This window comes from Daldinia childiae (genome assembly GCF_008694065.1).
Source record: "Daldinia childiae strain JS-1345 chromosome Unknown Scaffold3, whole genome shotgun sequence".
Classification (NCBI taxonomy): Eukaryota; Fungi; Ascomycota; class Sordariomycetes; order Xylariales; family Hypoxylaceae; genus Daldinia; species Daldinia childiae.
Genome location: NW_022984644.1, coordinates 5035531 through 5061400, shown reverse-complemented (window position 1 = coordinate 5061400; position 25870 = coordinate 5035531). Strand labels below are relative to the sequence as shown.

General features: G+C 45.5%; 10 protein-coding genes across 10 annotated transcripts; 4 read left to right on the top strand and 6 right to left on the bottom strand.

Annotated features, from left to right (window-relative positions):
- Window positions 1-1077: 1077 nt before the first annotated feature.
- GL218_04095 (putative flavin-binding monooxygenase-like protein) lies at window positions 1078-1829 on the bottom strand (the record flags this gene model as incomplete). Its single annotated transcript, XM_033580677.1, has 2 exons — window positions 1078-1499; window positions 1571-1829. 2 exons carry the CDS (start codon window positions 1827-1829, stop codon window positions 1078-1080), a joined length of 681 nt encoding a protein of 226 aa, XP_033437072.1.
- A 981-nt stretch (window positions 1830-2810) lies between these two features.
- Window positions 2811-3554, bottom strand: GL218_04094 (uncharacterized protein; the record flags this gene model as incomplete). The annotated part of the gene is made up of 1 exon (XM_033580676.1): window positions 2811-3554. One exon carries the CDS (start codon window positions 3552-3554, stop codon window positions 2811-2813), a length of 744 nt encoding a protein of 247 aa, XP_033437073.1.
- A 1797-nt stretch (window positions 3555-5351) lies between these two features.
- GL218_04093 (uncharacterized protein) lies at window positions 5352-6533 on the top strand (the record flags this gene model as incomplete). The annotated part of the gene is made up of 5 exons (XM_033580675.1): window positions 5352-5618; window positions 5682-5768; window positions 5838-5893; window positions 5964-6162; window positions 6216-6533. The coding sequence occupies 5 exons, from the start codon at window positions 5352-5354 to the stop codon at window positions 6531-6533; spliced, it is 927 nt and encodes a 308-aa protein (XP_033437074.1).
- A 191-nt stretch (window positions 6534-6724) lies between these two features.
- On the bottom strand, window positions 6725-8056 carry GL218_04092 (uncharacterized protein; the record flags this gene model as incomplete). Its single annotated transcript, XM_033580674.1, has 1 exon — window positions 6725-8056. The coding sequence occupies one exon, from the start codon at window positions 8054-8056 to the stop codon at window positions 6725-6727; it is 1332 nt and encodes a 443-aa protein (XP_033437075.1).
- Window positions 8057-8550: 494 nt separating this feature from the next.
- Window positions 8551-9723, top strand: GL218_04091 (Peroxisomal targeting signal 2 receptor; the record flags this gene model as incomplete). Its single annotated transcript, XM_033580673.1, has 3 exons — window positions 8551-8723; window positions 8781-9006; window positions 9067-9723. The coding sequence occupies 3 exons, from the start codon at window positions 8551-8553 to the stop codon at window positions 9721-9723; spliced, it is 1056 nt and encodes a 351-aa protein (XP_033437076.1).
- A 1246-nt stretch (window positions 9724-10969) lies between these two features.
- Window positions 10970-13103, bottom strand: GL218_04090 (ATP-dependent RNA helicase cyt-19, mitochondrial; the record flags this gene model as incomplete). Its single annotated transcript, XM_033580672.1, has 2 exons — window positions 10970-12674; window positions 12727-13103. The coding sequence occupies 2 exons, from the start codon at window positions 13101-13103 to the stop codon at window positions 10970-10972; spliced, it is 2082 nt and encodes a 693-aa protein (XP_033437512.1).
- A 1375-nt stretch (window positions 13104-14478) lies between these two features.
- Window positions 14479-15531, top strand: GL218_04089 (uncharacterized protein; the record flags this gene model as incomplete). The annotated part of the gene is made up of 3 exons (XM_033580671.1): window positions 14479-14767; window positions 14825-15247; window positions 15398-15531. 3 exons carry the CDS (start codon window positions 14479-14481, stop codon window positions 15529-15531), a joined length of 846 nt encoding a protein of 281 aa, XP_033436352.1.
- Window positions 15532-15927: 396 nt separating this feature from the next.
- On the bottom strand, window positions 15928-16608 carry GL218_04088 (ubiquitin system component cue domain-containing protein; the record flags this gene model as incomplete). Its single annotated transcript, XM_033580670.1, has 2 exons — window positions 15928-16233; window positions 16330-16608. The coding sequence occupies 2 exons, from the start codon at window positions 16606-16608 to the stop codon at window positions 15928-15930; spliced, it is 585 nt and encodes a 194-aa protein (XP_033436351.1).
- Window positions 16609-18331: 1723 nt separating this feature from the next.
- GL218_04087 (Structural maintenance of chromosomes protein 2) lies at window positions 18332-22145 on the top strand (the record flags this gene model as incomplete). The annotated part of the gene is made up of 5 exons (XM_033580669.1): window positions 18332-18358; window positions 18409-18449; window positions 18515-18635; window positions 18695-21783; window positions 21881-22145. 5 exons carry the CDS (start codon window positions 18332-18334, stop codon window positions 22143-22145), a joined length of 3543 nt encoding a protein of 1180 aa, XP_033436350.1.
- A 591-nt stretch (window positions 22146-22736) lies between these two features.
- GL218_04086 (uncharacterized protein) lies at window positions 22737-24277 on the bottom strand (the record flags this gene model as incomplete). The annotated part of the gene is made up of 4 exons (XM_033580668.1): window positions 22737-22971; window positions 23032-23143; window positions 23203-23314; window positions 23375-24277. 4 exons carry the CDS (start codon window positions 24275-24277, stop codon window positions 22737-22739), a joined length of 1362 nt encoding a protein of 453 aa, XP_033436349.1.
- Between the last annotated feature and the right edge of the window lie 1593 nt (window positions 24278-25870).

Sequence of the window (25870 nt, the reverse complement as noted above, 5' to 3'; positions counted from 1 at the left end):
TTCGAATACTCATACACATGATGTTAGGCGCGTGCCAAAATCGACGCAGTATACAAAAAAGAAAAATTTAAAGGCGCTAAGTCTCCATACGACATTCAATCTATATCGAAAATCCGCTAGAAGCCGTTTTACTTCCAACTCCAGTGCCTTAGCTGAAAGAATCTATTCGTGCATAAGTCAAAGATCAGCAACCTTGTCATCGGTATCTACTGCGGTGACCCCAGTAGTCTCGTAAACGCATCTCTCGCTTTCTCTTCCGCTAATCCGATCTCCTGCGCCGTCATAGTACCTAGGTACCTACACGTCCGAGCCTCCCCTCCGGATCCTCCGGCAGTTCGGGTCCAAGTTTTCGGGAATACGAGGCGCAGATTTGGGCGCGCTATTACATGTCGATCTTACTTTCCCGGGCCTCGGCCCTGAGCCTCTCGGCAAACCAATTCTCTATCTGAGGCGGCAAATCATCGACGGTGATGACGTTATCGGCCGTGAGATTTTCAAGTCCTCATCGTCGACGTGGATGCCATCGTCGTCTTGCTCTGATATTATGTAATCGGACGGAAACTCATCGTCTTCCGTTTCCATGGTGGGCTCATATTGGATATCTACTGCTGACATTGAGGATTTGAGCTTGCTACCCGTGTTGGTGCTGCTCCTACGTACAGCCCTGGCTACGTACGGAAGATGGTTTTAGGATTGCCATAGGGCCTGTTGTGATATAATATGTCCTTTGTCGGTATATTTGCTATTAGTTGTTGTTAATGTCGAAAACCTCTGCTTTTCATCTGCTCCGTAAGTTGAGAGTCCGTTGGTGTAGACACTGTAATTGGACGGGGGATTATATAGCATTGACTTATTCTGTGACAGCTTCTCGTTTTGGTTTATGGGCAAATGGAGTAAGCGTGAAAGATCAACGAAAAGGCCCTCACAATCGCCGGCATTGTTATTGTCCTTGTCCAAATATGAAGACACCACCCAAGCGGATATTTTGTTCCCGATATTTCGAGTCCACCGCTTTGCGAAGCGAGCACTCACCTCCCAAACCTCAGGGAATACTTTGAAAGTCGGGGATGAAGCATCCTACTGCTTCTTGATGGCACTAATATCCCGGCCAAGGACATGCCGCTGGAACAAGGCAATGGGGAACTGGAGGAGCAAGACGCCTATAGCACAGATAAGTGTTGCATAAAGCTGCCAGGCGATCCAGAGAAGTGATGCTCCCCAGGGCGCAATGAACTTCAGAAAATCCTCTACTTGATAGTGGTCCTGCTGGCCTTTAATGAAGTACCGCATGGGCGGGTCTGAAGTCAGAGCTAGATCAACATCGACGGGAATCGGCGTCTCGTCGAGTAACGGTTTATGGTGTTTATCAATGCTAAGCCGCTGCAACTCCAGCACCGTGACCAGCTTCACGTTGGCCTGCCATAGCGAGTACGGCACAAACCACAGCGTAAAGGTCTGGCGGAGCGTGACGTACAAGAGATTCTTATTCTTGTCGAAGCCTTGGTTAGTACATTAGTAACCAATTATATAAATAACTTCATCATATGCTGCTGAATGGGTGCAAACTTACTAGTCGAATCGATGGAAAGCTGTATATCTGGGCTTAGGATTCTATACCATTGGTAAATGAAGAAGACGAACTGGCGAGAGTTTGTAGTCAAGTTCGTAAATGGGATCTTGTAGTCAACAAAGGATGGCACGCGGCAGAAGGGATGTACGAAGTAGGCATCGGGCAGGAAATGGTCTTCTAGAATGGACAACTGCTCGCTACGCGAATATTGCGTTAAGCCGCGGATGATGTGTTGAATTTGCTGTTCGGGATGGTCCATTTTGAGATACTATTATTGATTAAGAGTAGTTAATTGATTGATTGGTTTTGTTTATTCAAGTTATTGGGACGTTAGCCGCATACGTTATATCGGGATCTCTGAATTGAAAGTTTGTATGAGACAAGAAGAGTTGAGGTTCCAGGATGTAAATAAATATAAGGACCTATGATATGTAAGGTAAGTCCGTTCTCGTAGAGCGTTGTTTTAGGTACCTGTGATGATGATGTCATTATATTTGCGGCGCGGATCCTTCTTAACATGTGAAGCCACTTCAACATCATTCAGGAAATCTCGATGATCCACAAGTCCCAACCCGCCTACCCTAAATGTATCTACTTGGGTATTTATAATATAACTTGCAATAGGCATTTACAATGTTAGGTAAATTGAAGTCTTTTGAATTTTTGGAAGTAGCTTAAAAGCTATAACTAACCCATTATAATGTAGGCATCTTAGGAGCTTTACATATCGATACTTGAGCAGAAGATGCAACTTTAGTAAATTTCGTATGCGTAAAAACTACCTGGGCACTATTCTCACATTCTCACTATAAGCGAGCACTTCTCAAGTCTTATCCTTATAGGTGTATAAGAAGTACTTAATTACCTCTTAGCCCAGTTAACTTTAAAGTTAAATCCAGTGTTAACTATTTGGTATTGGCCTATGGATGACTAATGGGCTCCACTACCACCGGGGGGGGGGGGGGGGGTGTTAGAGAGAGGACATAGAGACAGCATGCACCTTGTTATCTTAACAGTAAATGAAAGTATATGAATAATACATGATACCTATACTATAACAGTTTAAACATGCCTATCGTCTCATATAATCTCATACACCATGCTGTTCCACTAATTAATACATAATAGCTCCAGGTATTTCTCATACATTCGTTCATATTGCACTTCAATATAACCATAAACTCATCCCCCTTAAAAATCACTTGCTCATTTCCTTATCCTATTATTGCTATAATCATCATCATCTTCGAGAGCTACTCCTTCTACGATATTCCACGTCCCTATACTGCGCGCTACTCCTCCTTTCGCTGCTCCTACGTCTATAACCCCTGCTCCCCCGCCTAGGCGGTGTATGTTCCTCCAGCACTACAATCTCGTCGTCGCCGTCGCTACGTGTCGGAGCAGGTCGTGGGCGGCTAATACTTCTTGACCTGGATCGCGACCGTGACAGTGGCCTAGATCGGGACCGGGACCGGTTATGTTCCTCCAACACGACAATCTGATCAACCTCTGGTACACGGGCAGGAGATGAGGATGGAGAGCGGCGAACAGTGCGGTCACGCCGCGTGATCTCGACGGTCTCCTTCCGCCGATGCGGTGAGTACTGCTGCGACGATTTATGGCTGTGCCGGTGACGGCGCACCCGCGGTCGCGAGCGGTACGACACTACAGACGAGGAACCACCCACTCCGCTTACGGAACCTTCCTCGAGGTGAGGCGCCGGTGATCCTAAGTTCACGCACCAGTATATTATCCACAACAGGAGTATGAATCCTGCGACGGAACCTAAGACTATACCGGCGACCGCACCCGGGGCCGGACCGCTTGCAGTCCGGCCGTATCCCTCAGGGACCGTGCTCACATCCGTCGCTAGTCGGGGGAGGAGCGTGCGGGAGGCAAATTCGTGGATTTTCTGTGCAAGGTTTAACGTCGACGTAGGTGTGATTGTCGTAGGTAATGATCTAGATGCCAGATTTGAGAGCATATTACGCGCGAAGCTGCGCGAAGGCTCTATTGGCGGCATGGCGAACTTGATTCCGAAGACGATACCAATCGAAGTAAGTGAAGGAGAAACAACAAAACAATTGATTGGGCTTTCAATTTAGGATTTGGGTTACTGTCGCCCCGCTGGGCTCTGTGGTTGTGGTTGTGATAATGGTACGATGGGATGGTGCTCGGTTTGCCCTAGTAACGCAGAAATCGCGCGCAAGACTTTGTAATAGTCTTAACAAAACTCACGATGCCATCGTTGACACTTAATCCAAAATAAAGTACGCGCTTGCATGCGAAACCGAATTAAGTGGATGAAACGATCGTCTACTGTACAACGCACAAGGCTGGAGAATACTTCGGTGGAAAGAGACTAAGGCGCCAACATCGCGTTGTATCCGTCGCGACCCACGTAAGGTTTGATCTAATCACCACTGATAGCAACCTAGGTGGCTGGGCCGGAATCCGGATGTTGCTACCGCAATTTCGATCGCCTTACAGCCTGAGCCCGGATTTTCGATGTCCCACCACCTGCAATCCCCATCCCCACTTACCTTATCTTATCGCTATTCGCACTAGTGTAGTATAAAAGTATGTGGTATACCTTAGGTAATGTAGTAGCTACCTACCTACCTACCTACATATGTAGCCAAACGGGCACCTAGATACCCACCTGCTTATCTATTCAAACTGTCCTGTAAGTGTATCATTAGTATTAGGAATACTTCCATTTAGTGGCTGGCGTTTTTACAGATTTAAAATCCAATATCACATCTGGTCCCCTGGTGCATCTTATACAACGGGTTTGCTATGCTCGAAAGTATGATTATTCGCAAACAATTGGCTAGGGACGGCCCCGGTCCCCCGCCCCCGCCGCCGATACGCAACCGAGAATGCGCTCATGCGCTCCTGCGTCAGGTCTCCTGCTGGTGTCCGTTTTGTGTGGTCAACAATAATCCCCTTTCTCTAAATTACCTTATCATTCACAAACAACCACTAGTCGGGCACAAATGGTAATGCAGATCCGCTTAAGAGAAGAGATTTTCTGTAACATGTTCCCCTAACATTCACCCTACTCTCCAGAAGAGGGATATCCTCCTTCGAAACAAAAACACGATACGTATAAACAAGTAAAGGATAAAATCTTTATAAATCTAACAAGAATACATTGCGTTATTCTCATAGTAAATGAGTCATCCGGCTAGTCTATCACCTGATAGCGTGACGCGATTCAACCACGGTCAAATAATGACAACGCGCATTGATATAGGGATTATATTATATGTAGGAATTAGCATAGGAACTGGTTTATTTATGTCCCTAGGTAGGCACCTAACGGATAGTTATAAAGTACCTAGATACTTAGTCCCCACCATTCTTATACCTAGTCCTCCAACTGCGGCTATAGATTACTTATAGCATGGAGCATTCGACGGCTGGCGAATATCCCGTCTTGGAAATCACGATAATAATATGCATGTCTTAATCCGTTCCAGGATTTCAGGATACACAGTGCTATCCCTCCTGCGGGATTTACTTGGCTTCGGCTATCGGGCATGTTTCTGGAATCGGGCAGCTCCTTTAAGAAGGTCTTCAACCTCGGAGTTCAAATCTTGGTTAAACCCTTATAAGTTTGCAGTCTGGTTTTACTCAACATCGTACTGGACCAAGAATCAACAACGGTTATTAAACCCATTATAATCTCCAGGCGATCTCCAAGCATAGGTAGATTGTGACTCCGTCTTTACACTAGTAAATAGCCTCTTATACTATTACTCAACCCCTTGTTGCGATGGCTGAAGAGCTGAAACCCTATAGATACCTCGTCGACGGAATGTCTGGAGACTTGAAGACCTACCGTGGCAGCTGCCACTGCGGCGCCTATGTCTATGAAGCCAAGATGCCCCACGTCTTCAAGGTGCTCGAGTGCAACTGCAGTTCGTGCTATAAGAAGGGCGCTTTGTGGGTTGTTCCTGAGCCGGGAAACATTCGCTTCGTCAAAGGCGACCATAATACCCTGGCAAATTATACCTTCGGAGAGAAAACCATTAACCATAAGGCTCGTACAATTTTGTGATTTTGTGTTGTTTGCTCTCGTTAGGCTGACGTGAGGGGAAACTAGTTCTGCCCCAACTGTGGAGTTCAGCTTTTGTTTGTCGGAGACGCCACGCTTCCAAAGCCCGGTGAGGAACCTCGGATGGGAGCCAATGTAAGTGATACGCATCTCTTCAGAGACACTAAAGAGAGCGAAACTTGCAAATGGCTAATCCGCCTTTAGGTTCGATCGTTTCAGCATGGTCAAGGTGTCGACGTATGGAATATACTAAAGTTCTAGTGAGTTGCTCATATCCACCTCAGTCCTCAAAGCGTAGATATTGACAGGCAATTTCTCGCCAATCTCCAGTGCGGATAACAAAGAGTTCAGGGGCCCTTATAAGACGCCTAAGTTCACAGGACCAGAGCCGAAAGCTGTGATAGAAGGCGGGAAGGTGTACACTGGTAGTTGCCATTGCGGCGCAGTCAAAGTGGCATTGAAAACAAAACCTCTCGATAAGACTTCCACGGAAACCATTATGGAATGTAACTGCAGTATATGTAACAGGGTAAGTATCGGTATCGCTAAAACCTCTAGAGACCCAGGACTGACTTGCTATAGATGGGTTACGTATGGCTCTATCCTCAGAAAGATCAGGTCGAGATTGAAGGCGAAGAAAATCTCGCGTACTATAAATTTGGTACTGAGCTGGCCGAGAAGTCTTTCTGTAAAACATGTGGAATATCGATTCACAACAACATACCACCAATCTCCGAGGAGGAGCTCAACAAGCTACCCGAAGGCGTGCGGGAGTTCATCAAGGGAGGGTTGTCGTTAACACCGATTAACCTGAGGGTCTTCAACGATTTGGATGTCGGGAACTTAAACGTGAAACAGGTTGATGGCTACAATCGTCCGCCGCTCTACGTCGAGCCATGAAACCCTAAAGTTGCGAATGAATATCGAGATTGGGTGGGAGCAACGGGGAATATTGCTTTTTATATTCACTTATATCGAAGCTTTATCTCCACTCAAATCTAGGCCAGCATAGTATAGGGTCCGATTCGTGGTAACATCAAAGTTGTTCCTTCGATACAAAAAAACAGAGTGTTGAAAGTACTAAAAGCATATCATTTTATCTCGTTCTCGAAATTGTCCTTATTCTGGGTAAGTTTATATCGTGACTTGTCCCAACTAGGATTTCCGTCGTCATCGAAGTCGCCCCATTGGAAGAATGAGCAATTCTCTTTACCAGGTACATTTCCGCCGTGGCACATCCAGAAATATTTCCCTTGGTTTTCTTTCTTCTTCTGAACGACCCTTAGTATGGCGGGAATACCACATTTGCATCTCGGCGTATATTTTGCGTGGAAACTTGGCTTGTAATCCCGGTATGTGATATTGATTCTCCGCTTGCCTGCAATAGGGTGAGGATCAATCGCTTGGGCCGTGGCGATACTATGCTTCCATCCCTCTTGCATCTCAGCATGCATAACCAAGAGGGAATTGTGTGGAAGGTGTATAGATATTTGTCCTTCAGCGTCCGGATCATCCGTAGGGCTAGTATCAGAGTCTTTTGGCATGATCCGTTTAACACGAAATTCTCTTGCCACACCTAAGGAAAGCGAGCCTATTACAGCCCGCGGACCCAAGTAGGTTAGTTGATCGCTATGATAGCCAACGCTCTCCTGAGGCCCATTGTAACAATTGACGAAGGCACAATTCGGTGACCATGGATCCGGAGACTGATACTTCAACTTTCGTCCGCCGGGGTAACGAGTTTTGATACGAGTTTGAATTTCTCGATTTACCGCTTCTTGAACTTTTGGGCGAACATGTAAAAGCTGAGGAGTGATAGGCCGTACGTCCGTCAATCGGGCCCCGTTGTAGAAGTAATCATGTTTCTGGGTGTTGATTTCGGCTTCCGTCCCCACGTAGAAGCTTGATGTATGTGGGCTTTGGACAGCGTTATCAAATAATTTGAATGTGATTTTATCGAACGAAGTAGATTCGCTTAACATTTCTTTGAGAAGCTCGTTAGCCTCATCTGGCGGTAGAAAATTATGAATGATACTGCAAGGTGTATGTTCGGCTACATCCTCAGGATCATACAAGTGAAGCGTCGTCCCTTTTTTGGAAAGGGTTCTTGCCTTCTTCGGCGATATAGGTCCTTCCCTAGTCGAAGACGTGGACGTAAATAGTCTGAGCGAAGACTGAAAGCCGATAGCGCTATTTTGTTTCTTCTTTGGAGATACTGATCGATCCTCTGCTAGAGAAGCGGAAGCAGCTCGAACAGAACCGTCATGCTCCAAGAGGGATTCCAGTAAGGCTTCCTGGCTAATATTAGAGTGCAATGACGAGAGAATTGCCAGTTTTACGTCCGTCGATTCATTATCGTCGACTAGAAATGAGTCTTCCACAGCGGATGACTTTCGCTTTGTTCCTTTCAAGAATGCGTCCATGATATGACTTGTAAGATAGAATGTAAAATCCCCAATATAAGACGTGTCACGTCATTTTTCATATTTATTTCACCTTTCATATTCTTTGAAGGCGATGAGAATTCTAAGAAACTCAGATGGCGAGATGCATACAATAGATTTCTCGGTCTTAGCTTCGTTGCCTAAAGATGCAATAATGAAAGTGGAAATTGTCTAGGTAATTCATTCAGTGAAGGTGGTCCCATTGATATGAATCAGCACTCAAGGGACATCAAGGTACCTACTATGTCCCATTGTACCTAAGTTACTTAAATGTATAAAACCCCACACAGGTGCAGCATTGAATGTACCTAGGTACCTACTATAAAGCCGAGGCCCCACGTCTTGGCTTCTAATTCATCGTCATTCTTCAGCTATCAATCTTCAACTGAGCTAGGTTAAGTACATTTAGTTACTTCTTTATATATATATATATGCGCCAGCAAGTCTGAGCTTGTGCTCTTCATACAAGCAACATGGCCGCTATGTTGGAGTTCCGCACACCTGGCTGGAATCCTTATGCCGTCAAATATTCACCATACTACGATTCACGAATTGCTGTCGCATCCGCAGCGAATTACGGCATTGTGGGAAATGGCCGCTTATTCTGCTTGGGATTGGGACCACAAGGCGTCCAGATTGAGAAGACGTGAGCAACTATAAGTACATTTATAGCCTAAAATAAGAAACTAAAACTCCTGTCCAGCTTCGATACGAACGACGCCCAGTATGACCTTGCCTGGTCTGAGATCAACGAGAACCAGCTACTGGTCGCATGTGGTGATGGCTCTATCAAGCTTTACGATATGAATGTGAATGAGTTCCCCGTAATGAACTTCCATGAGCATAAGCGGGAGACTTTCTCGGTAGCATGGAGTCCCGTTACTAAAGATACTTTTGCCTCTAGCTCATGGGATGGAACAATAAAGATTGTACGTATCCCCTTAGGCCTGTGTCAAGTAGCACTATAAATTCTAAACAGCATTGAGTAGTGGTCACCGGCAAGAAAGGAATCCATCAAAACTCTCCCTGTCGGAAATTGTACTTACAGCACATCATACTGTCCATCTAATCCAAATATCATCTCCGCAGTGTCGACAGATTCACACTTACGCATATTCGATCTCCGAACGCCAATCAGTGCTCAATATCATTTAACAACAAAGATTCCAGTTCACATCCCCTCTCCTATCCCTCCCCTCCAGGGACCAACCCCTCCTGCTGTACCAGGAGAAATATTAACCCACGACTGGAACAAATACAACCACACAGTGATCGCGACGGGCGGTGTAGACAAGGTAATACGGACGTTTGATATTAGGCATCCTTCAGCAGGGCCTGCATCTATAATGCTAGGTCACGACTACGCTGTTCGGAGGCTATCGTGGAGCCCACATGCTAGCGATATCTTGATCAGCGCGAGTTACGACATGACAGTGCGTTTATGGACAGACGGGTCGACAATGCCAACTCAACAGGAGTCTCCAGTCAAGGCTGGAATCCAGCTCGGTATTATGAACAGGCATACGGAATTTGTAACGGGCGTGGATTGGTGTTTATTTGGCGTCGGTGGTTGGGTTGCGACTGTGGGATGGGATGAAAGATTACTATTGTGGGATGCAAATAGGTTATTACAGGGGCAAGCATGAGACTAACTCATTGGCATTTAGTAGCTGGAAAAGACATGGCGTTAGCTATATAACAGGAAGTTGCATTGGGAGGCGTTTAAGGAGATCGTCATTGATACTAATGATATTGGATATAATTAAATTATATTACATACCTGTAAGCTAAATTGAGCTACTTGAGTTTGTATACCTTTCTAATATATTCATAGATACGCCGAAAGATTATATTATAGATCAATGCCAACTTAGACTTGTCATATGCCTACCCAACAGCTATTTACCTAACTATCTATGTAAATACATAGGCAGGATAATTCTACACAACACATACCCTCAATATTGGACTGCATACTGTTAGAGGTGTAGCTCCATAATTACAAATATACGTACCTAGGTTCCTGATATATTCTTAGATATTGTATAGTTAAATATCACTCATGGCTGAAGCATGATTATTGGTACACTTACCTACCACTCTATAAACAGCATATCATTAATAAATTGCTAAGTTTAATCCTGTCCGAGAACACCTGCTCTTCGATGATTATATATAAATTAAACAGCTTAATATACAAAGGCATTCTTATACTCCTATATCAGGCATATATTTCATCTTTATGTGCTTACCTAACTAAACTACCGCCCCAGACCCTACAACTCTAGCATCAATACGGTGGATGCTACGATACTAACTCTCTCCTATACTTCAACTAAGTTGGAAATTTTGAGGATAGAAGTGACAGCTGCATGGTTTGGGGGGATTATGTTTAAGTGGTCTCCGTAGTACGAGATTTAAGTACGGCGAAAGAAGACATCTGTAAAATTTGGTATAGTCACATATCACAAGGTTAATATGGCGCTTCATAGGCTTCGTATTGTTTTTTTTCCTGTCGTTACGAGTCGTCTTACACTATAGTACAAATAGTCGAGATTTCCGTGCCGTGCGGCCCCCTTTTCCAGTGACCGCCCGACGCCTTGAATTGTTCCGTGAAACCAAGCAAGACAACCTTGACTCCGATTGAGGCCCCCTCCCGCAAATGTAGATCTATCGATAAGACGTGTTTCCATCCCATGAGTCCTTGCACGTCATCAGTCCTAAGCTGTGTGCTGGCGGGTTCATGCGGATCTATATCCTCATACATAGGTGTCTACCTAGGAAGGGGAGTTTGCTTCCGAAGCAGCATAGTACATTAGAAAATTAAGCACAAGATACTGAATCTTGAAAAATCAACTGTTACTCCCATTATAGGGAGAGGTCGCGAGTTTCCTAGAATGATGCTCGAGAAGGTTGTCTTCCGCGAGACTCAAAATCTGAACTTACGCGCCGGGCAAACGGGTCACCTCCTCCACGACGATCTCTGGAGTTGAATCTGGAGCCCGAGTCAAAGCCGCCACCTCGGCCGCCGCTCGAATTGAAACCACCACTTCGGCCACCACTCGAATTAAAACCACCACCTCGTCGGTCATTCGAGCCGAAACCACCACCTCGTCGGTCATTCGAGTTGAATCCACCACCTCGACCACCATACGAGCTGAATCCGCCACCTCGTCGATCGTCCGATTCTTTTTCATAGTTATCGAACCCGATTCTGATGCCTGATACTCTGTCCAAGCCACGGTTCCTGGCCGAGGTGGGGGTAATGGCGGGTGTCTCTTCCCAGCCAAGCCCATTCATACACCAGTTATTAAGGAGCCGGACGCAATCCTCAACGTCCAAACTTCTTCCGAACTTTTGGCCGAGCAGAGCATTATAGACAGCTGCGAAGAGATCTCGTGGGATACGCTGATAGGCCTTAGATACATCCTCGAAATATTTAGCCACTTCCGGAGATGGGGTGCCCTCTCCTAGGGTGTGGCTTGCACTTTGTATGGTGTGGTTAGGCTTGATAGGCAAGCCAGGAAGACGAACTCGTGCTTCCTTGATCTCTTCCTCGGCCAGAATTAACCAACCCTCTCCAGATTTTCCAGCACGACCTGTTCGGCCGACTCGGTGGATATATTGATCCCTGTCTGGGGGAAGGCCAATTTGAATGACATGGGATACATTGGGGAAATCCATTCCTCTGGCAGTAACATCTGACGAGACAAGGATACCGGTCTGAGCACGACGGAAAGCCTCAGCGTTCCTGGTTCGTACGTCTTGGCTAAGTTTTGAATGGATATCGAATATTGGCACACCGTTTAATCTGTGTCCTAGGGGGGTGTTCTTGAATACGCGGTTGGCAAACTGGACGGTGGCTGTGTTTGAGAAGAATAGTATTGCCTTAAAAGGAAGGGCATCGGGGTCGCTCTTAGAATTCTTGACTGCCTGATCAGCAATTTCTAGGATGGCCGGGAACCAATTCTCGTATCCCTTCGCGGGCACAAGGTGTTGCGGAATACGTGCGTGAGTTGGAGTCTCATCTGGGTTGATGGTTTGAACAAAATCAAAATTATCTGTCTTGACCATACTCTTGGCTAGATGTACAACATCTCGGGGAATAGTCGCAGAGAATAAAAGTGTTTGACGGTCGACTTGGCTAATTGGCGGGAGAAGATCGACGATGTCGCGGATAGCGTCCGCAAAGCCAACATCTAACATACGGTCGGCTTCGTCCAATACAAATGATTGTATTTTCGGCGCATCAACCTTAGTACTGGGATCTGATAGGATATCGTGGAGCCTGCCCGGAGTCGCAACAAGTACGTCGCATCCCTCGCGCTGCATTTTGAACATAGCTTCCCTCTTCCTTGTCCCACCAACAGCGGTTTGAACGACAATTCCGGTGTGTCGCGCTAACTTCCTGGCCTCAACGCCAATCTGCTCTGCTAGCTCGCGTGTAGGAGATAGAATTATAGCACGAATATCTTGTGAAGAAGCATCTCGGCGGTGTTGCGGGGAAGCAAGGCTTGGATCAGCCGTAATGAGACGCTGAAAGACCGGGATAAGGAAGCCTAAGGTCTTGCCTGTTCCTGTCTTTGCTTGTGCCACCCTTATCTACAGTTAGTAACAATACAACAAGTAAAACACTATATTATACTTACAGATCGACTCCCTTGAGAGCTGGGTTGATAGTTAATGATTGGACCTCAGTCATGCTATCATATTTCATATCCACGGTAATAGCTCGAATAATACGTTCGTCAACACCTAATTTTGATAGATCTTCAAATCGTGTTATATTGTATAATGAAGCCGGCGAGTCGTCGGTCTGTGTATTAGCGTAAGCTGCGGCAGACTCTTGAGAATATAACCGCAGCGCAATTTGTCTCAGAGGGACTAACTGTCGTTCTCTTTGCGCCAGTCTCTGACATGATGCTACCACTGGTCGAGAGCGAATCTGTTGCGAGACCAAGGTCGAGAGTTGACGACGGGCCAAATTACCCAGGCGGGCATGCCTCTGTAAAGAAGACTTGAACATTATGGCAGAGAATTGGGAATTTCCTCACAAGAATTAACAATTGAGGTTGTGAAGGAAGTGATTCATTCGCACACGACCTTATAGAGGAAGAAACTAGGCGCGTAGTGGAGGCAACTTGAATGAATTTCTTCAACTCGAAATTTTTTTTTTGAGAGGATAAGGCCCAGATCCCGGAAGACCCACTCAGCCCACTATCAGTTTTCATGGCAAGACATACAGATAGGCGCGGATAAAGTCTATTCCGTTACATACCCCGCCACGGGGACATTCTCAGCGGTTTTAGCTTTCCGAAATAATAACTCAGAATTATCAACCCCTGTATTTTGAGGCTTAAGTTCGTACATAGTACCTCGCTAATGAATCTACCTATTTTATTAACAAGCTTATATTCTAGGCAAACAGCATGATGATTTGACGGTGTTTTACACATGAAAACTTGATACTGTATATTTGTTTTAAATTCGGGGGCCTGATGGTTAATAGTTAGTCTGTTTGTAAATAGGCACGTATGACTCCATAAGCAGATAACTATATACCTACATCATGAGAAATCGTACCTAGGTCGGGTGAAGAAAACGCGCCTTGGGTGTATAGATCCGAACTATGGGGACGCTAAGCTGTATTGTCTGCGATTTCTTCATTCTGGACCAATAAGTGCTTATAAAAATGTACATAAGAAAAGTATTTCACATGCTCATCTTGATAAGTACCTTTGCAATAGGTCGGCCTTGACCGCTTCTAATTACAAAGAGGAGAATCCAAGCATTTAATGATAGATTTAGTCAAGATATATATTCGAAGCCTTTTTAAACATACCTACTTACCTTATATTAATACATGTATATACCCGCAAGGCCAGTGTTGGATATCATAGGTTGGTACGGATCCGTACATGTACCTTCTTGGCATGTGGTAGGGTTGCATGTGAAAATCGCTTATCTATCTCCATCTCAAACAACAGCACCTTTTACAAATGGAGAGGTGGGCCTCGTGGTTGAAACAGTGGCGATGCAGCAATAACTACCTAGGCATTAGGGACCCTGGGACCTTGCACTGAATATATATATGTATCTTCCCTAACACTCCCATCCTACCTGGACATGGGTGCATACCTACCTAAGTAAACGTTAAGTCTAGCCTGGATTTTGTACAAGGGGCTCTGCTGCATAAATTCAACTTTCCTTCGAGCTTAGCCTGACCTCCATTGCTATATTTATTTTTATTTATTTATTTTTATTTTTATTTGACTACAATGATCGAGGAATCGACCTGGACATAGAATCCTCAATATTATAGAGCCTGAGAAGGAAAAGAGGGGGAAGAGGTAAATAGAAACACCATGATGGAGCAGAATATGTCCATAGTAGTGTTCAACATGTTACCGACGTCAGTCCAGTCCCGATTGCCGGCTCTTCAGTCGTTCCGCCGGTCTACAAGCCGGTATATCTCACCCTCTCGGCGGCGTTCTATAACATCTCAAGATGATATGGAGCCTGTGGTCATCGCAAGAAGAGATGCGAATGCAATTGTTGAGTTACAAACATGTACCGCAGCAGCAGGTGTCGCCAACAATAGACTCGCGGAGGACAAACCAAAGCCCTCCGGTCCCGACGGTCGTGTTATGAATACAAGCTCAGGCGTGAAGTGGAGGTATGCTAGGCAAGGTATGAGTACTCCTATCCCGTTTTCAGAGAAAGTGTAGGTTATTTATTAGTATCTAGGATCCTTTCTACAGCAGTCGGCTTCCCAAGAAACGGCAGACCTAATATTTGCGAGGAAATCGTATATCGACGGCGTTGCATATATGCTCAAGGCACTCCCGGACGACATGGACGAGTACGAAGTTAGCATCATCCACCGAGCACTGCCGAAGTCATGCGCACAATTAGGTATGAATGGTCAGATCAAGGGCGATCCAGGTTGGCGGCCGTCTGACAGAGCAAAGACGTTTCTCCACTCAGCGGTTCAAGGATTCGTTACTGGCCTTGTTATCTTTATCTACCTACTTTTGTCCTTCTTTGCGATTGTTATCCGCGCCGGAGCATACTACGAGCGCCAGTACAACATCTCACAGCACATCATCTCTAATAGCTTCGTCTTCGCCACTACAGTCGGGAAGCAGAGTGGAGCTTTGAGCGAGAAGAGTACGTTGTCCATCTTCTTTCTTGTTCTACTACCCCTTGTCCTCAAAGCGTAACCTTGGACTTCGGAACATCTTTTAGAGTTATAAGGTTGTGAGGCAGATACAATCGCTGCTAAGGTTTTCTGCAACTATTAATAACATGAATATCTAGTATCCGCCTTAAGCGAAGGTAAACTTGGGAAGGTAATGTCTGACCTTGCCACCTGGACTATAGAGAGCGTTGCTGGAGGCGTTCAAGATGGTATCGGACAGGGTCTACAATTGATCGAGCAGAGACAGAAATGAGACATGACAGAACGGTTCTTTGCATTGCTTAATGTCTTAGCTCGGCATGGCGTAAATATGGGAGATAGAGCGGTATTTTCTCCTCTTTGTTTGGCATGATAGAATTTGCATATGGTTGCATTGGAAATACGGGGATAAATTTGGTTAGACAATGGCTTGGTAAAGACTTTCGTGGAATTGCTCTTCACTCGATGATTCGGAGTTGTTATATTAATACGCTTGATTTGATTCAAGGTCTATAGTATTATCTCAGACCGAGGTACGCTTTACATATACTTCAACCATGATATACAAAGCACTCAACTTGAGAGTTGAATTCGAGATATACAGCCCGCCTCCCTAAACGGAGATCCAGACCCTGGGTTACTAGTCCAACCCCGTAAGCCAATGTTTATTTTATTGCTGGGTGTTTCCGGTAGATTTCTCTGCTGCGATTTTGGCTTCCATTTTCCTTCTTGCCGCTAAAATCATCTCGTCTCGCCTTCGTTGTAGTGATGCCTGTCGCTCATTCCGGTTGGAGCTCCACGCCTTAGGTTTCGTCGAGGATTCGGGTTCGCTGCCAGTACTAACTTTATCCTGTAATTTATATCTAGTAATCAAATCTGGCTCGGCAGGCTTTGGAGGCGCTTTGAAGGGTTGCGTCAGTGTCGCCGAGGGGTTGGGAGAAGTCGGAGGAGGTGGCGGTTGGAATGTGATAGGGGGCTAAACGAGAACACAATGTTAGTTAGCATGAATTAATTTATCAAAGTTGGGAATACGGTGGTAGAGGTTCGCGTTCGTAAATAATGTTGGACTTACGGTCTCTATGCGTCCTGCTAATATTCGTTCCGTAGTTGCCGCTATGTTTCCCCCATTGCGATGCAAATCCCACAATATAGTTCTCCGATCGACTCGATCTGGTCCAAAAATTTGTTGTATCCTTTCTACTGCGGCCTCTCTAGCGCGTGATACCGCCTGAGCATCTCGGAGTGGTCGCGAGGGTTGGGCTGGCGATGAAAAGAATAGATATCGAATGATGAGGCCGCCAAGGACGATTATGAAGATTAGGGAAGTGAGTGACACTTGTTCGTCTGCCATTTCTGTAGCCTTCTGCTACGTAGGTAACGTTTCCCACCTAAATATTTTGATCTCACGAGACTTATAGATGAAGACACCTGACCTAAATCAGGGAAACTTTGACTTGAGGACTGGATGACGTCCAGTGGTCAACTTATTATTTGTCGCGTGCAGATTTTATGTAGTTAGCAGGTGAATGTTATCGGAGCAAGTACCTACCTACATAAGGTAGGTAACCCACCTACTAAGGTATGAGGTAGATTTACCTAGTACCTAGGCTTATCGATTCTAGCATGTACATAAGTACCTTAGTAGCCATAACATTCAAGCCGACCACTGCAACTGGTCATGCATCTGAGTACCTAAGGTACTTCCATTTAGAAATGGAAATTATGATGTAGCTTGTCGAACCACACACGCAGTTAGACATTTGTAAATTTTATCTTCAACAGCTGGAACTGAGACAAATACTACGTAGAAGACATGAGGGCACCCCTGCGGTGCGCCACAATAGCCCGAGTTTACAAAGGTCATAGGTTGGTTGATCACGTGCCGCTGCTGCTGGGGGAGGGCGCTCGGCGCGCGCAGCGCGCCGAGCGCCCTCCCCCAGCAGCAGCGGCGGAAAATCTCAAACACTAACCTCTACCAGGACTTTTTTAAGAAAAGAAAATAAAAGAAAATTAGAAAAAATTTAAAAAATTTATATATATAGAATTTAAATTATTTACCTACTTTTTAATAATATGTAGATATGGTAATTACATAATTAATAATGGTTAAAAAAAATTGCGTATTTCGAAAAAAAAATTTTGAAAATGAAAAGTTGGAAAAACACGTGCAAGGTCCGTTTATTCTAGGGATGCATCCAATAAAAAAGGCCTAAAAGTAGCGCACAGACGAACTTCCTTTCTCGAGTAATTCGTCCATTTTAGGAAATTGAGGTCAGCAAGACAATATCCCTCGTAAACTCGGGCATACGTGGAAGAAATGAGCGGATAACACCTTGAGCAAGGAAATGGATTCTAATGGGATTCATCTAAGCTGAAAGACTGTATTCTAGTTACACTCACTTACCTAATATATGTCAGGCAAATCTGAATTACACACATATTATATACCTATATATATTAGGTAGGTAATACAAAATGGTCGTCTTCTTCACTGCCCTGGGCAAGCCAGTGGGAATAATGAAAACAAATTCGCGTCACCTGGAGGCAGTGTAATACCAGGGACACAGTGGGAGCTATCATGCGCAAGCACAGAGGATGCGCTCCCTTAGTACAAAAATAAGAATAATCACGATTGAGTCCAGTAGGACTCTTTCAGAGATTAAACTGAAAAGAACAGATACTACACTTGATCTAAGCCAAAAGGCAAAGAGAGCTAAAGAAGAAAAGAAGAAAAAAAAGTAAAGAGAGAGGAACCGCAAGATGATTTTTATATAGAAGGGAGAGGGGAGATAGTGGGGCTACACAATTCTGCCATTCCTTACCGCCTTGAAAGTGGACTGTGTAGGCAACCACTACGTAAATCACTAGCAATCAGGGCTGAACCAACTGAAGAACCCCACATAAATAATTAATAGCCAATGACAGCCTCTGCCTTCCAGTTTGTTTTTGTTGACCTTAATCACGTCGGCAACGGCTTAGATAGTAACTTAAATGTAGAAAATAGCTTTAGGTACCGCGAAGTAAGTAGACAACAACACCAAGATTTACATGCGGGAACCGTCGCATTCGCCAATATGAGGGTAACGGAGGTGATTATAGATGTACGTATGCTCTAATATAGTATAGCTACCTCTACTAATATATTGAAAAGGGCTTCAAATCCTACGCCGTTCGAACAGTCATATCAGGATGGTTAGTAAATAACGATTATCCCCCTACGTCTCCTACGTCGCATAACTAAAATTCTTGTCGCAAAGGGACGAGAGCTTCAACTCGATTACCGGCTTGAACGGTAGTGGCAAGTCCAATATTCTGGACGCCATCTGCTTCGTTCTCGGTATTACAAACATGTCGACGGTGCGAGCCCAAAATTTACAGGTACGAAAGGAAGATATACCCCAATCTATAATCTTACAGGGCCTGACCATCGAGTCTAGGATTTGATCTACAAGCGCGGTCAAGCCGGTGTCACCAAAGCCAGCGTCACGATCGTGTTCGATAATAGAGATAAACAAAAGTCGCCAATTGGATTTGAAGAGTATGCGACTATCAGCGTCACTAGACAGATCGTTCTAGGAGGCACCTCGAAGTATCTAATAAATGGACACCGAGCACAGCAACAGACAGTCCAAAACCTCTTCCAATCTGTACAGCTGAATATAAATAATCCCAACTTCCTTATCATGCAAGGTCGAATCACCAAGGTGCTGAACATGAAGGCCGTCGAGATATTAGCTATGATCGAGGAAGCAGCCGGCACAAGGATGTTTGAGGACCGAAGAGATAAGGCATTAAAAACTATGGCGAAAAAGGAAATGAAACTTCAAGAGATCACTGAGCTCTTGCGCGACGAAATTGAGCCTAAGCTTGAGAAGCTACGGACCGAGAAGAGAGCTTTCCTAGATTTCCAACAAACACAAAATGACTTGGAGCGCTTAACGAGAGTAGTAGTCGCACACGACTACCTGAGGTACCAGGAGAGACTAGAGCAATCTGCGACTGATTTGGAGAATAAGAAACAACGACAGAAAGACCTTGAAGATTCCGCGGCCAGGCTAAAGAGCGAGATATCCCATCTCGAAGAAGATGTTAAGAGAGTGAAAGCGGAAAGGGACAAAGAGCTGAGAAAGGGAGGTAAAGCCCAAGCGTTAGAAGATCAAGTCAAGAAGCACTCTAACGAGCTGGTTCGACTCGCCACCGTCATGGACTTGAAGAAGTCCAGTAAAGCCGAGGAAGAAGAGAAGAAGACTGCGGTGCAGAAGAATGTTGCCGAATTAGAGGCAGCCTTGAAGGAGAAGACGAAAGCTTACGAGAAAACCAAGGCCAAGTACGACGAGGCGAAGGAAGCAAACGAGAAGCAGAACCAGGAGGCAGAGTCGAAAGAAGAATTGCTTCAGACATTACAAACAGGTGTCGCATCCAAAGAAGGACAAGAAAGCGGCTACCAAGGTCAACTGCAAGATGCGAAGAATCGGGTTGCGGCGGCAGCTACTGAACAGGAGCAAGCCAAAATTAAAGTAGCCCATCTTGAGAAACGAATCAAGGAGGAAGAGCCCCGAGCTAAAAAGGCCAAAGAACAAAACGCCGGCTTGTTAAAAGAGCTAGATGGCCTCAGGACCCAGTCGCAGAAGCTACATGCCCAACTTGCGAAGCTCGGTTTCGAGCCAGGACAAGAAGAAGAGATGTACAAGCAAGAGTCGACATTGCAGCAAACCATCAGAGGCTTACGCCAAGAGGCAGATGTTCTAAAACGCAAGGTTGCTAATATTGACTTCAACTATGCTGACCCAACTCCCAATTTCGATCGCTCGAAAGTCAAGGGGTTGGTCGCCCAATTATTTACCCTTGACAAAGAGCATACGAGAGCCGGCACGGCTTTAGAGATATGCGCCGGCGGTCGTCTGTATAATGTTGTTGTAGACAGCGAAGTTACGGGTACACAATTATTACAAGGCGGTAAATTACGGAAGAGAGTTACCTTTATTCCCTTGAACAAGATCGACACATCCAAAGCTTCGGCGCAGACAATTGCTACAGCTCAAAACATTGCCCCCGGTAAGGTCGATTTAGCTCTATCCATCGTAGGGTACGATAACGAGGTATCCGCGGCAATGATATATATCTTCGGAAATACCTTAATCTGCCAAGACACTGAGATAGCTAAGAGGGTGACTTTCGATCCCAATGTAAGGATGAGGAGTATTACTCTTGAAGGCGATGCGTACGACCCTTCGGGGACGCTCTCGGGCGGCAGTGCGCCTAAATCCAGTGGCGTATTGGTCACATTGCAGAAGCTAAACGAGATCAACCGCCAACTTAAAGAAGCAGAGCGTTCTTTACATGGTCTCCAGACCAGGATCTCTCAAGAAAAGTCTAAACTCGACCAGGCTCGTAAGATCAAGCAGGATCTCGATCTTAAGGCACACGAAATCAAACTCGCGGAAGAGCAAATTAGTGGCAACTCTTCATCATCAATCATCCAGGAGGTGGAAAATATGAAGGAGGCGATCATACAACTCAAGAATGAGAGTGCTGAAGCTAAGAAGAGGCAGGCCGAGGCCAGCGCAGATGTCAAGAGGATCGAGAAGGATATGAAAGACTTTGAAAACAACAAAGATTCGAAACTTGTAGAACTTCAAGCTTCTCTAGACAAGTTGCGGGCGACGTTGGCTAAAAACTCGAGTACCGTCAAAACTTTACAGAAAGAGCTTCAAGGTGCTCAGCTGGACTCGGAACAGGTTTCAGGTGATCTCGCCGCCGCGAGGGAGCAGCTACAAGAAGTTGAGTTGGCTATCAAGTCACAGCAGGAGGAGATCGAGGACCTTATCAAGAAACAGTCGCAGTTACAAGAGACTCACGACCTCGTACAAGCACAGCTTGACGACGAAAGGGCCAAATTGACCGGGTTTGATGATGAGCTGCATGCGCTTGAAGAGGCAATCCGGTCAAAGAATAGTCGGATTGCCGAAGAAGGTCTTGAAAAGCAAAAGCTTGGTCACACAGTTGACAAATTCCACAAGGAACAGCAACATGCGATACAAGCTGTGGCGAACATGGAGAAGGAGTTCGATTGGATTGCCGAAGAGAAGGACAACTTTGGCCGCACGGGGACACCGTACGACTTCAAGGGCCAGAACATCACGGAGTGCAAAGCCACGCTGAAGACGCTCACGGACCGGTTCCAGGGCATGAAGAAAAAGATCAATCCCAAGGTCATGAACATGATCGATAGCGTCGAGAAGAAAGAGGTGTCGCTTAAGCACATGATGAAGACGGTCATCCGTGATAAGCGCAAGATCGAGGAAACTATCATCAGCCTCGACGACTACAAGAAGAAAGCCCTCCTCCAGACCTGGGAGAAGGTCAACGGTGACTTCGGCCAGATATTCTCTGAACTATTGCCCGGTGGCAGCTTCGCGAAACTAGACCCGCCCGAGGGCAAAACTATTAACGAGGGTCTAGAGGTCAAGGTCTGCCTAGGCAAGGTGTGGAAGCAGAGCTTAACAGAGCTAAGTGGTGGTCAACGGTAAGTCCTCATACACTCTCTTTCGTGTCTCCTCTTAATTTATAGCTATCTGCCTTTTACCTGTCATATCATCCACACCACTAACTATAACAAATAGATCGCTCGTGGCACTGTCGCTTATCATGGCACTACTACAGTTCAAGCCAGCGCCCATGTACATCTTAGACGAGGTGGATGCGGCGCTGGACCTGTCGCACACGCAAAATATCGGTCGCCTCATCAAGACACGCTTCAAGGGCTCTCAGTTCATCGTTGTCTCCCTCAAAGACGGCATGTTCCAGAACGCAAACCGCATCTTCCGCACCCGATTCAGCGAGGGTACGAGTATGGTACAGGCCCTTACCGCCGCGGACTTTAAGTAGATGATGGAATTCGTTCAAGTGTACATACATAATTCTCTGTGCTGGCACCTCTACGGGGATGGTGTGGGGTTCGGCAGGTTGCACGCGTTAAGTTCGCATGCGCCGGGTGTAATGCGAAAAATGTGGGATATTGTGACGATTGCATGACTGACTGTAGAGCATTACTCGTTATGTCGTTGATGGTTGGATTCGGAGGGAGATGGAAATGGATGAATGGATGATATACCGCACCCGTATGGTTTACGATCGACGGTGGACAAGCCGTTATGTCTTAAGCGTTTTTCGTCTAAGTCGGCGGTCGTCGTATTCTGCGTCTAATGATAAATTCTACGACCAAACTATCATACCATATTCTCGTAAAAAAAAAAATTTGTGCTGAAGTGCTTATTCTATCTAATTTATCTATCTGACTAATTATAGTTTTGGCGGTCGTGCTTATTACGGGTCTTCCTCCCTGTCTGATGTTACAGTCGTTTTTTTCTCACGGCCTAGCACTCCCCACTTCCTCTTTATATATGCCCTTGCTTATCTATATATATGATATACAAGTATGTTTATCATCTGAATAGTATAGGGGGAAGTAGAGGTGTCTCACTGTTTGATATACACATGGTGCCCCCTTTGCTCGACCTCAACCGTCATGCCGACTGCGATCCAGGCTTCACGATCTTCTCCCAGGCTGGGGTCGAACAGAGGAGTGAGTTGCATGCCTAGACAACCATTCAGCGGCGCACCTTCGTCGACTGCCCGCTTCGCCCTAAGTGATTTGTCCGGCTCAGTTGGGTGGCGGAGACCAGTTGCTGGATCTACGTTGGGCATTTTACATCTGACGTATGGTTAGATTATACACGGGCAACGGGGAGCGATGAAGGGATTGTTCGCTAACCTGACAGTTCTACACGAAACGTGGAACGCGACGTCGTTATATAAGCCTGAGCTCCCCGGCTTAAGTCGAATCTGTTTCCAAGTCTCTTCATCGTAGGCTTCGGCGCCGGAAACTAAATGTAGGCAAGTTAGAGGGGCGGAGAACGTATTTAACTAAATGATTTCTACTCACGGATGATATTAGGCCGGAATCTAAGCACATCGAGCTCATTGAGGCCATCGTCCTTCGGTACCTCTGAGCTGAACGCCTGTGCGCTGTTTAGGCTCATTAAATGAAGTGGGAACTATACACAGTATGAGTTTCATATTAGAGATCGGTATGTTTGGATAAGTGGGTGTCGTACGGCATCCTGGAATCCGGTCACGGGCTGGTAGCCGGCCTCCTCTTTGCTCGGTGCGGTTCGATAAACCTCGCGTAGCTGTTCAGGATCGACCCTGAACAGAGCAAGCTTGTTACTGACACCCAAGTACCGTTGTAGCTCAATGGGTAGATCTTTTTCCATATTAAGAGCGTTGATTGTTTCTTTCCATATCTTGACATCATCGAAAGTGTAGCCCCTCTCCTTGATATCCTCTGTTGAAGGAAAGTCTACTGGCAGCAGGATCTCTATCTCGGGCTCAGCGGCGCGCCCTCTTGCTAGCTTAGCTATGATTGTAGAATAGATACCACGCCAGCCATCCTCCTTCCAAGGGAAACGTAAGATTACGAAGGCCTCCTTCGACTTCATTGATTGTTTCCGCAGCTTCATCTCATCTGGGAGCCAGAGATCAACGGTAACATTCGCCAGCCTGGAGAACTGCCGCTGGGTAACGAATTCCCACTTGTGCTTTGACTTTTCCTCATCTGTTGAGTTTACAGCCATAGGGAAAGGGCTTTTGAGTTGAGCAAACATGAAAAGACGATCAAACTGGAGTCCCGTCGGGAAGACTTTGCTCCTCTTCAGCTCAATACCCTTGCATGACTTCACGGGATAAATGACCAAACTATGGACCTTAGGTGGCTGGCCGTCCTGTGGTGCATGTTCAGCTGAGTACTGGTTCTTCAAATTGCTCTTTGAACCTTCAACACCGGCCTTTGTGTGCGTCTGTACCAGCGCATCACTCTTTTGGAGCCCAACTGGGGGCAGAATTATGACCACCGGTATCAAGAAAGCACAGATGGTAATGGTTAAGAGGAATATGGCGCCGCTGTCTAGATTGAGGGTTTTCAGCCAAGAATGGTTACCTATGTCCATGGTGGTGTCCATGATGGCGCGTTGAAATTACTAGTAGCAATCGAGATGGAAATTCTACGGCACTGCTCGGCCAGCAAGCGTTCTCGATTTCCGAATCTATAATACGGAAGGAAAAAGAAAGAAAGAAGTGAAAAGAAAAAGAGAAAGAAATATAATTGATATGAGCAGAGGGTGGTCCTCAAGCCCCCGAAATTGAAGCTTAAAGAAAAGAGTGCTTTGATAAGATTACGTGTTATATTTCTCGACGAAACATCTTGAGACGTTGAAGAGTGAAATCGGCTCATTAATATATGTCACGTGAATGAGACACGTGCTTTTATCTCTCGTTTTTTTACGTACTACCATAGCTTACCTAATACATAACTATATATACCAATTGTACATACTTTAAACTTACAGCCAAAAATATACATTATACATTGTGACACAGCTAAAGTTATCAAAGCCTAGGTAGGTTGTCAGGTCTCCGGGTTTAATAAATAATAAATTTAGAACGGATCTTGGAAATCTCTTCAGTCAAATCTGCTCAGTCACTAATGCTACAAAATGTTCATAAAATACCTACATATGAAATCGGACGTAGGGAACATGGTCTCTGACTTTTCATCAACATGAGCCAATCATCTACATCGCGGCCACTGGATGAGGGAATTCATATATGGAATTGATTGACATGGGAGCATTGCATTGTAACAGTAATGAAGACAGTTGGGGCATCGTGGGATTCGTGGTGTGGATGTTCATGATAATCATGACAATCTCACCCTCAAGTGTATGATAACTATATTAAATCGAACAAGGCGGACGGTCGATCCGGCATTTACCAGATTATAAGTAGGTACCTCTAATAGTCTTAGATAACCTAGTCAGTAACAGTCTATACAGCTCATAGTACATTTTCTCTCAAATCTGCGTTGTGAAAAAGACCATGATGTTGCCCACGCAATGATGTGAGGGTAGCACTGAATGGCACCCCAGCCATCCTCTAAGTGACGTACTCACCAAGTAGGGTTGGTGGAAATAATCAAAACCGAAATCGACGCAGAAAGATCGTCATAAACCCGAATAGCCACCGGCAAGATTTCACTGCTATCCTAACGGTTAAACAACTCATATCATGTAGGACCTGGTCGATGAATGAATGAATCTAACTTTGGTGTAAGTCATAGCTAGTTAAATCCAATAAAGCACGAGTCTACGAGGTCGTAGACTCCACAAGCTATGTAGGTAAGTGGTCATGTATGTGCTAGATGAAAAGCAAGATGGCAACTATAACCGCGGATGCATTCCGGATGCAGTGAAAGCCCGAGACCTGGACATGTCGGAGTCGAACTACCGCAATCGGATGCAACCATGACTTGTCTCCCGTGGCCCCTGACTCGGAGATATCGGGATAGAAACTAGCCAACTAATGCAAGGTACCAGACGCCTTGACTGGGTAGGAAATAGGGGCACGTGTGGGTAAACTTGTCGAAGAAAGTTCCAATTCCATCAAGATACTCACCGCCGGCGAATATTATTATCGGCGGGCGCGTGGCGTAGGTAAAAAGGACCTTGTACGCATGGCCAAATTTTTTGACTGATCATTTTCGAGGCATATGCAAA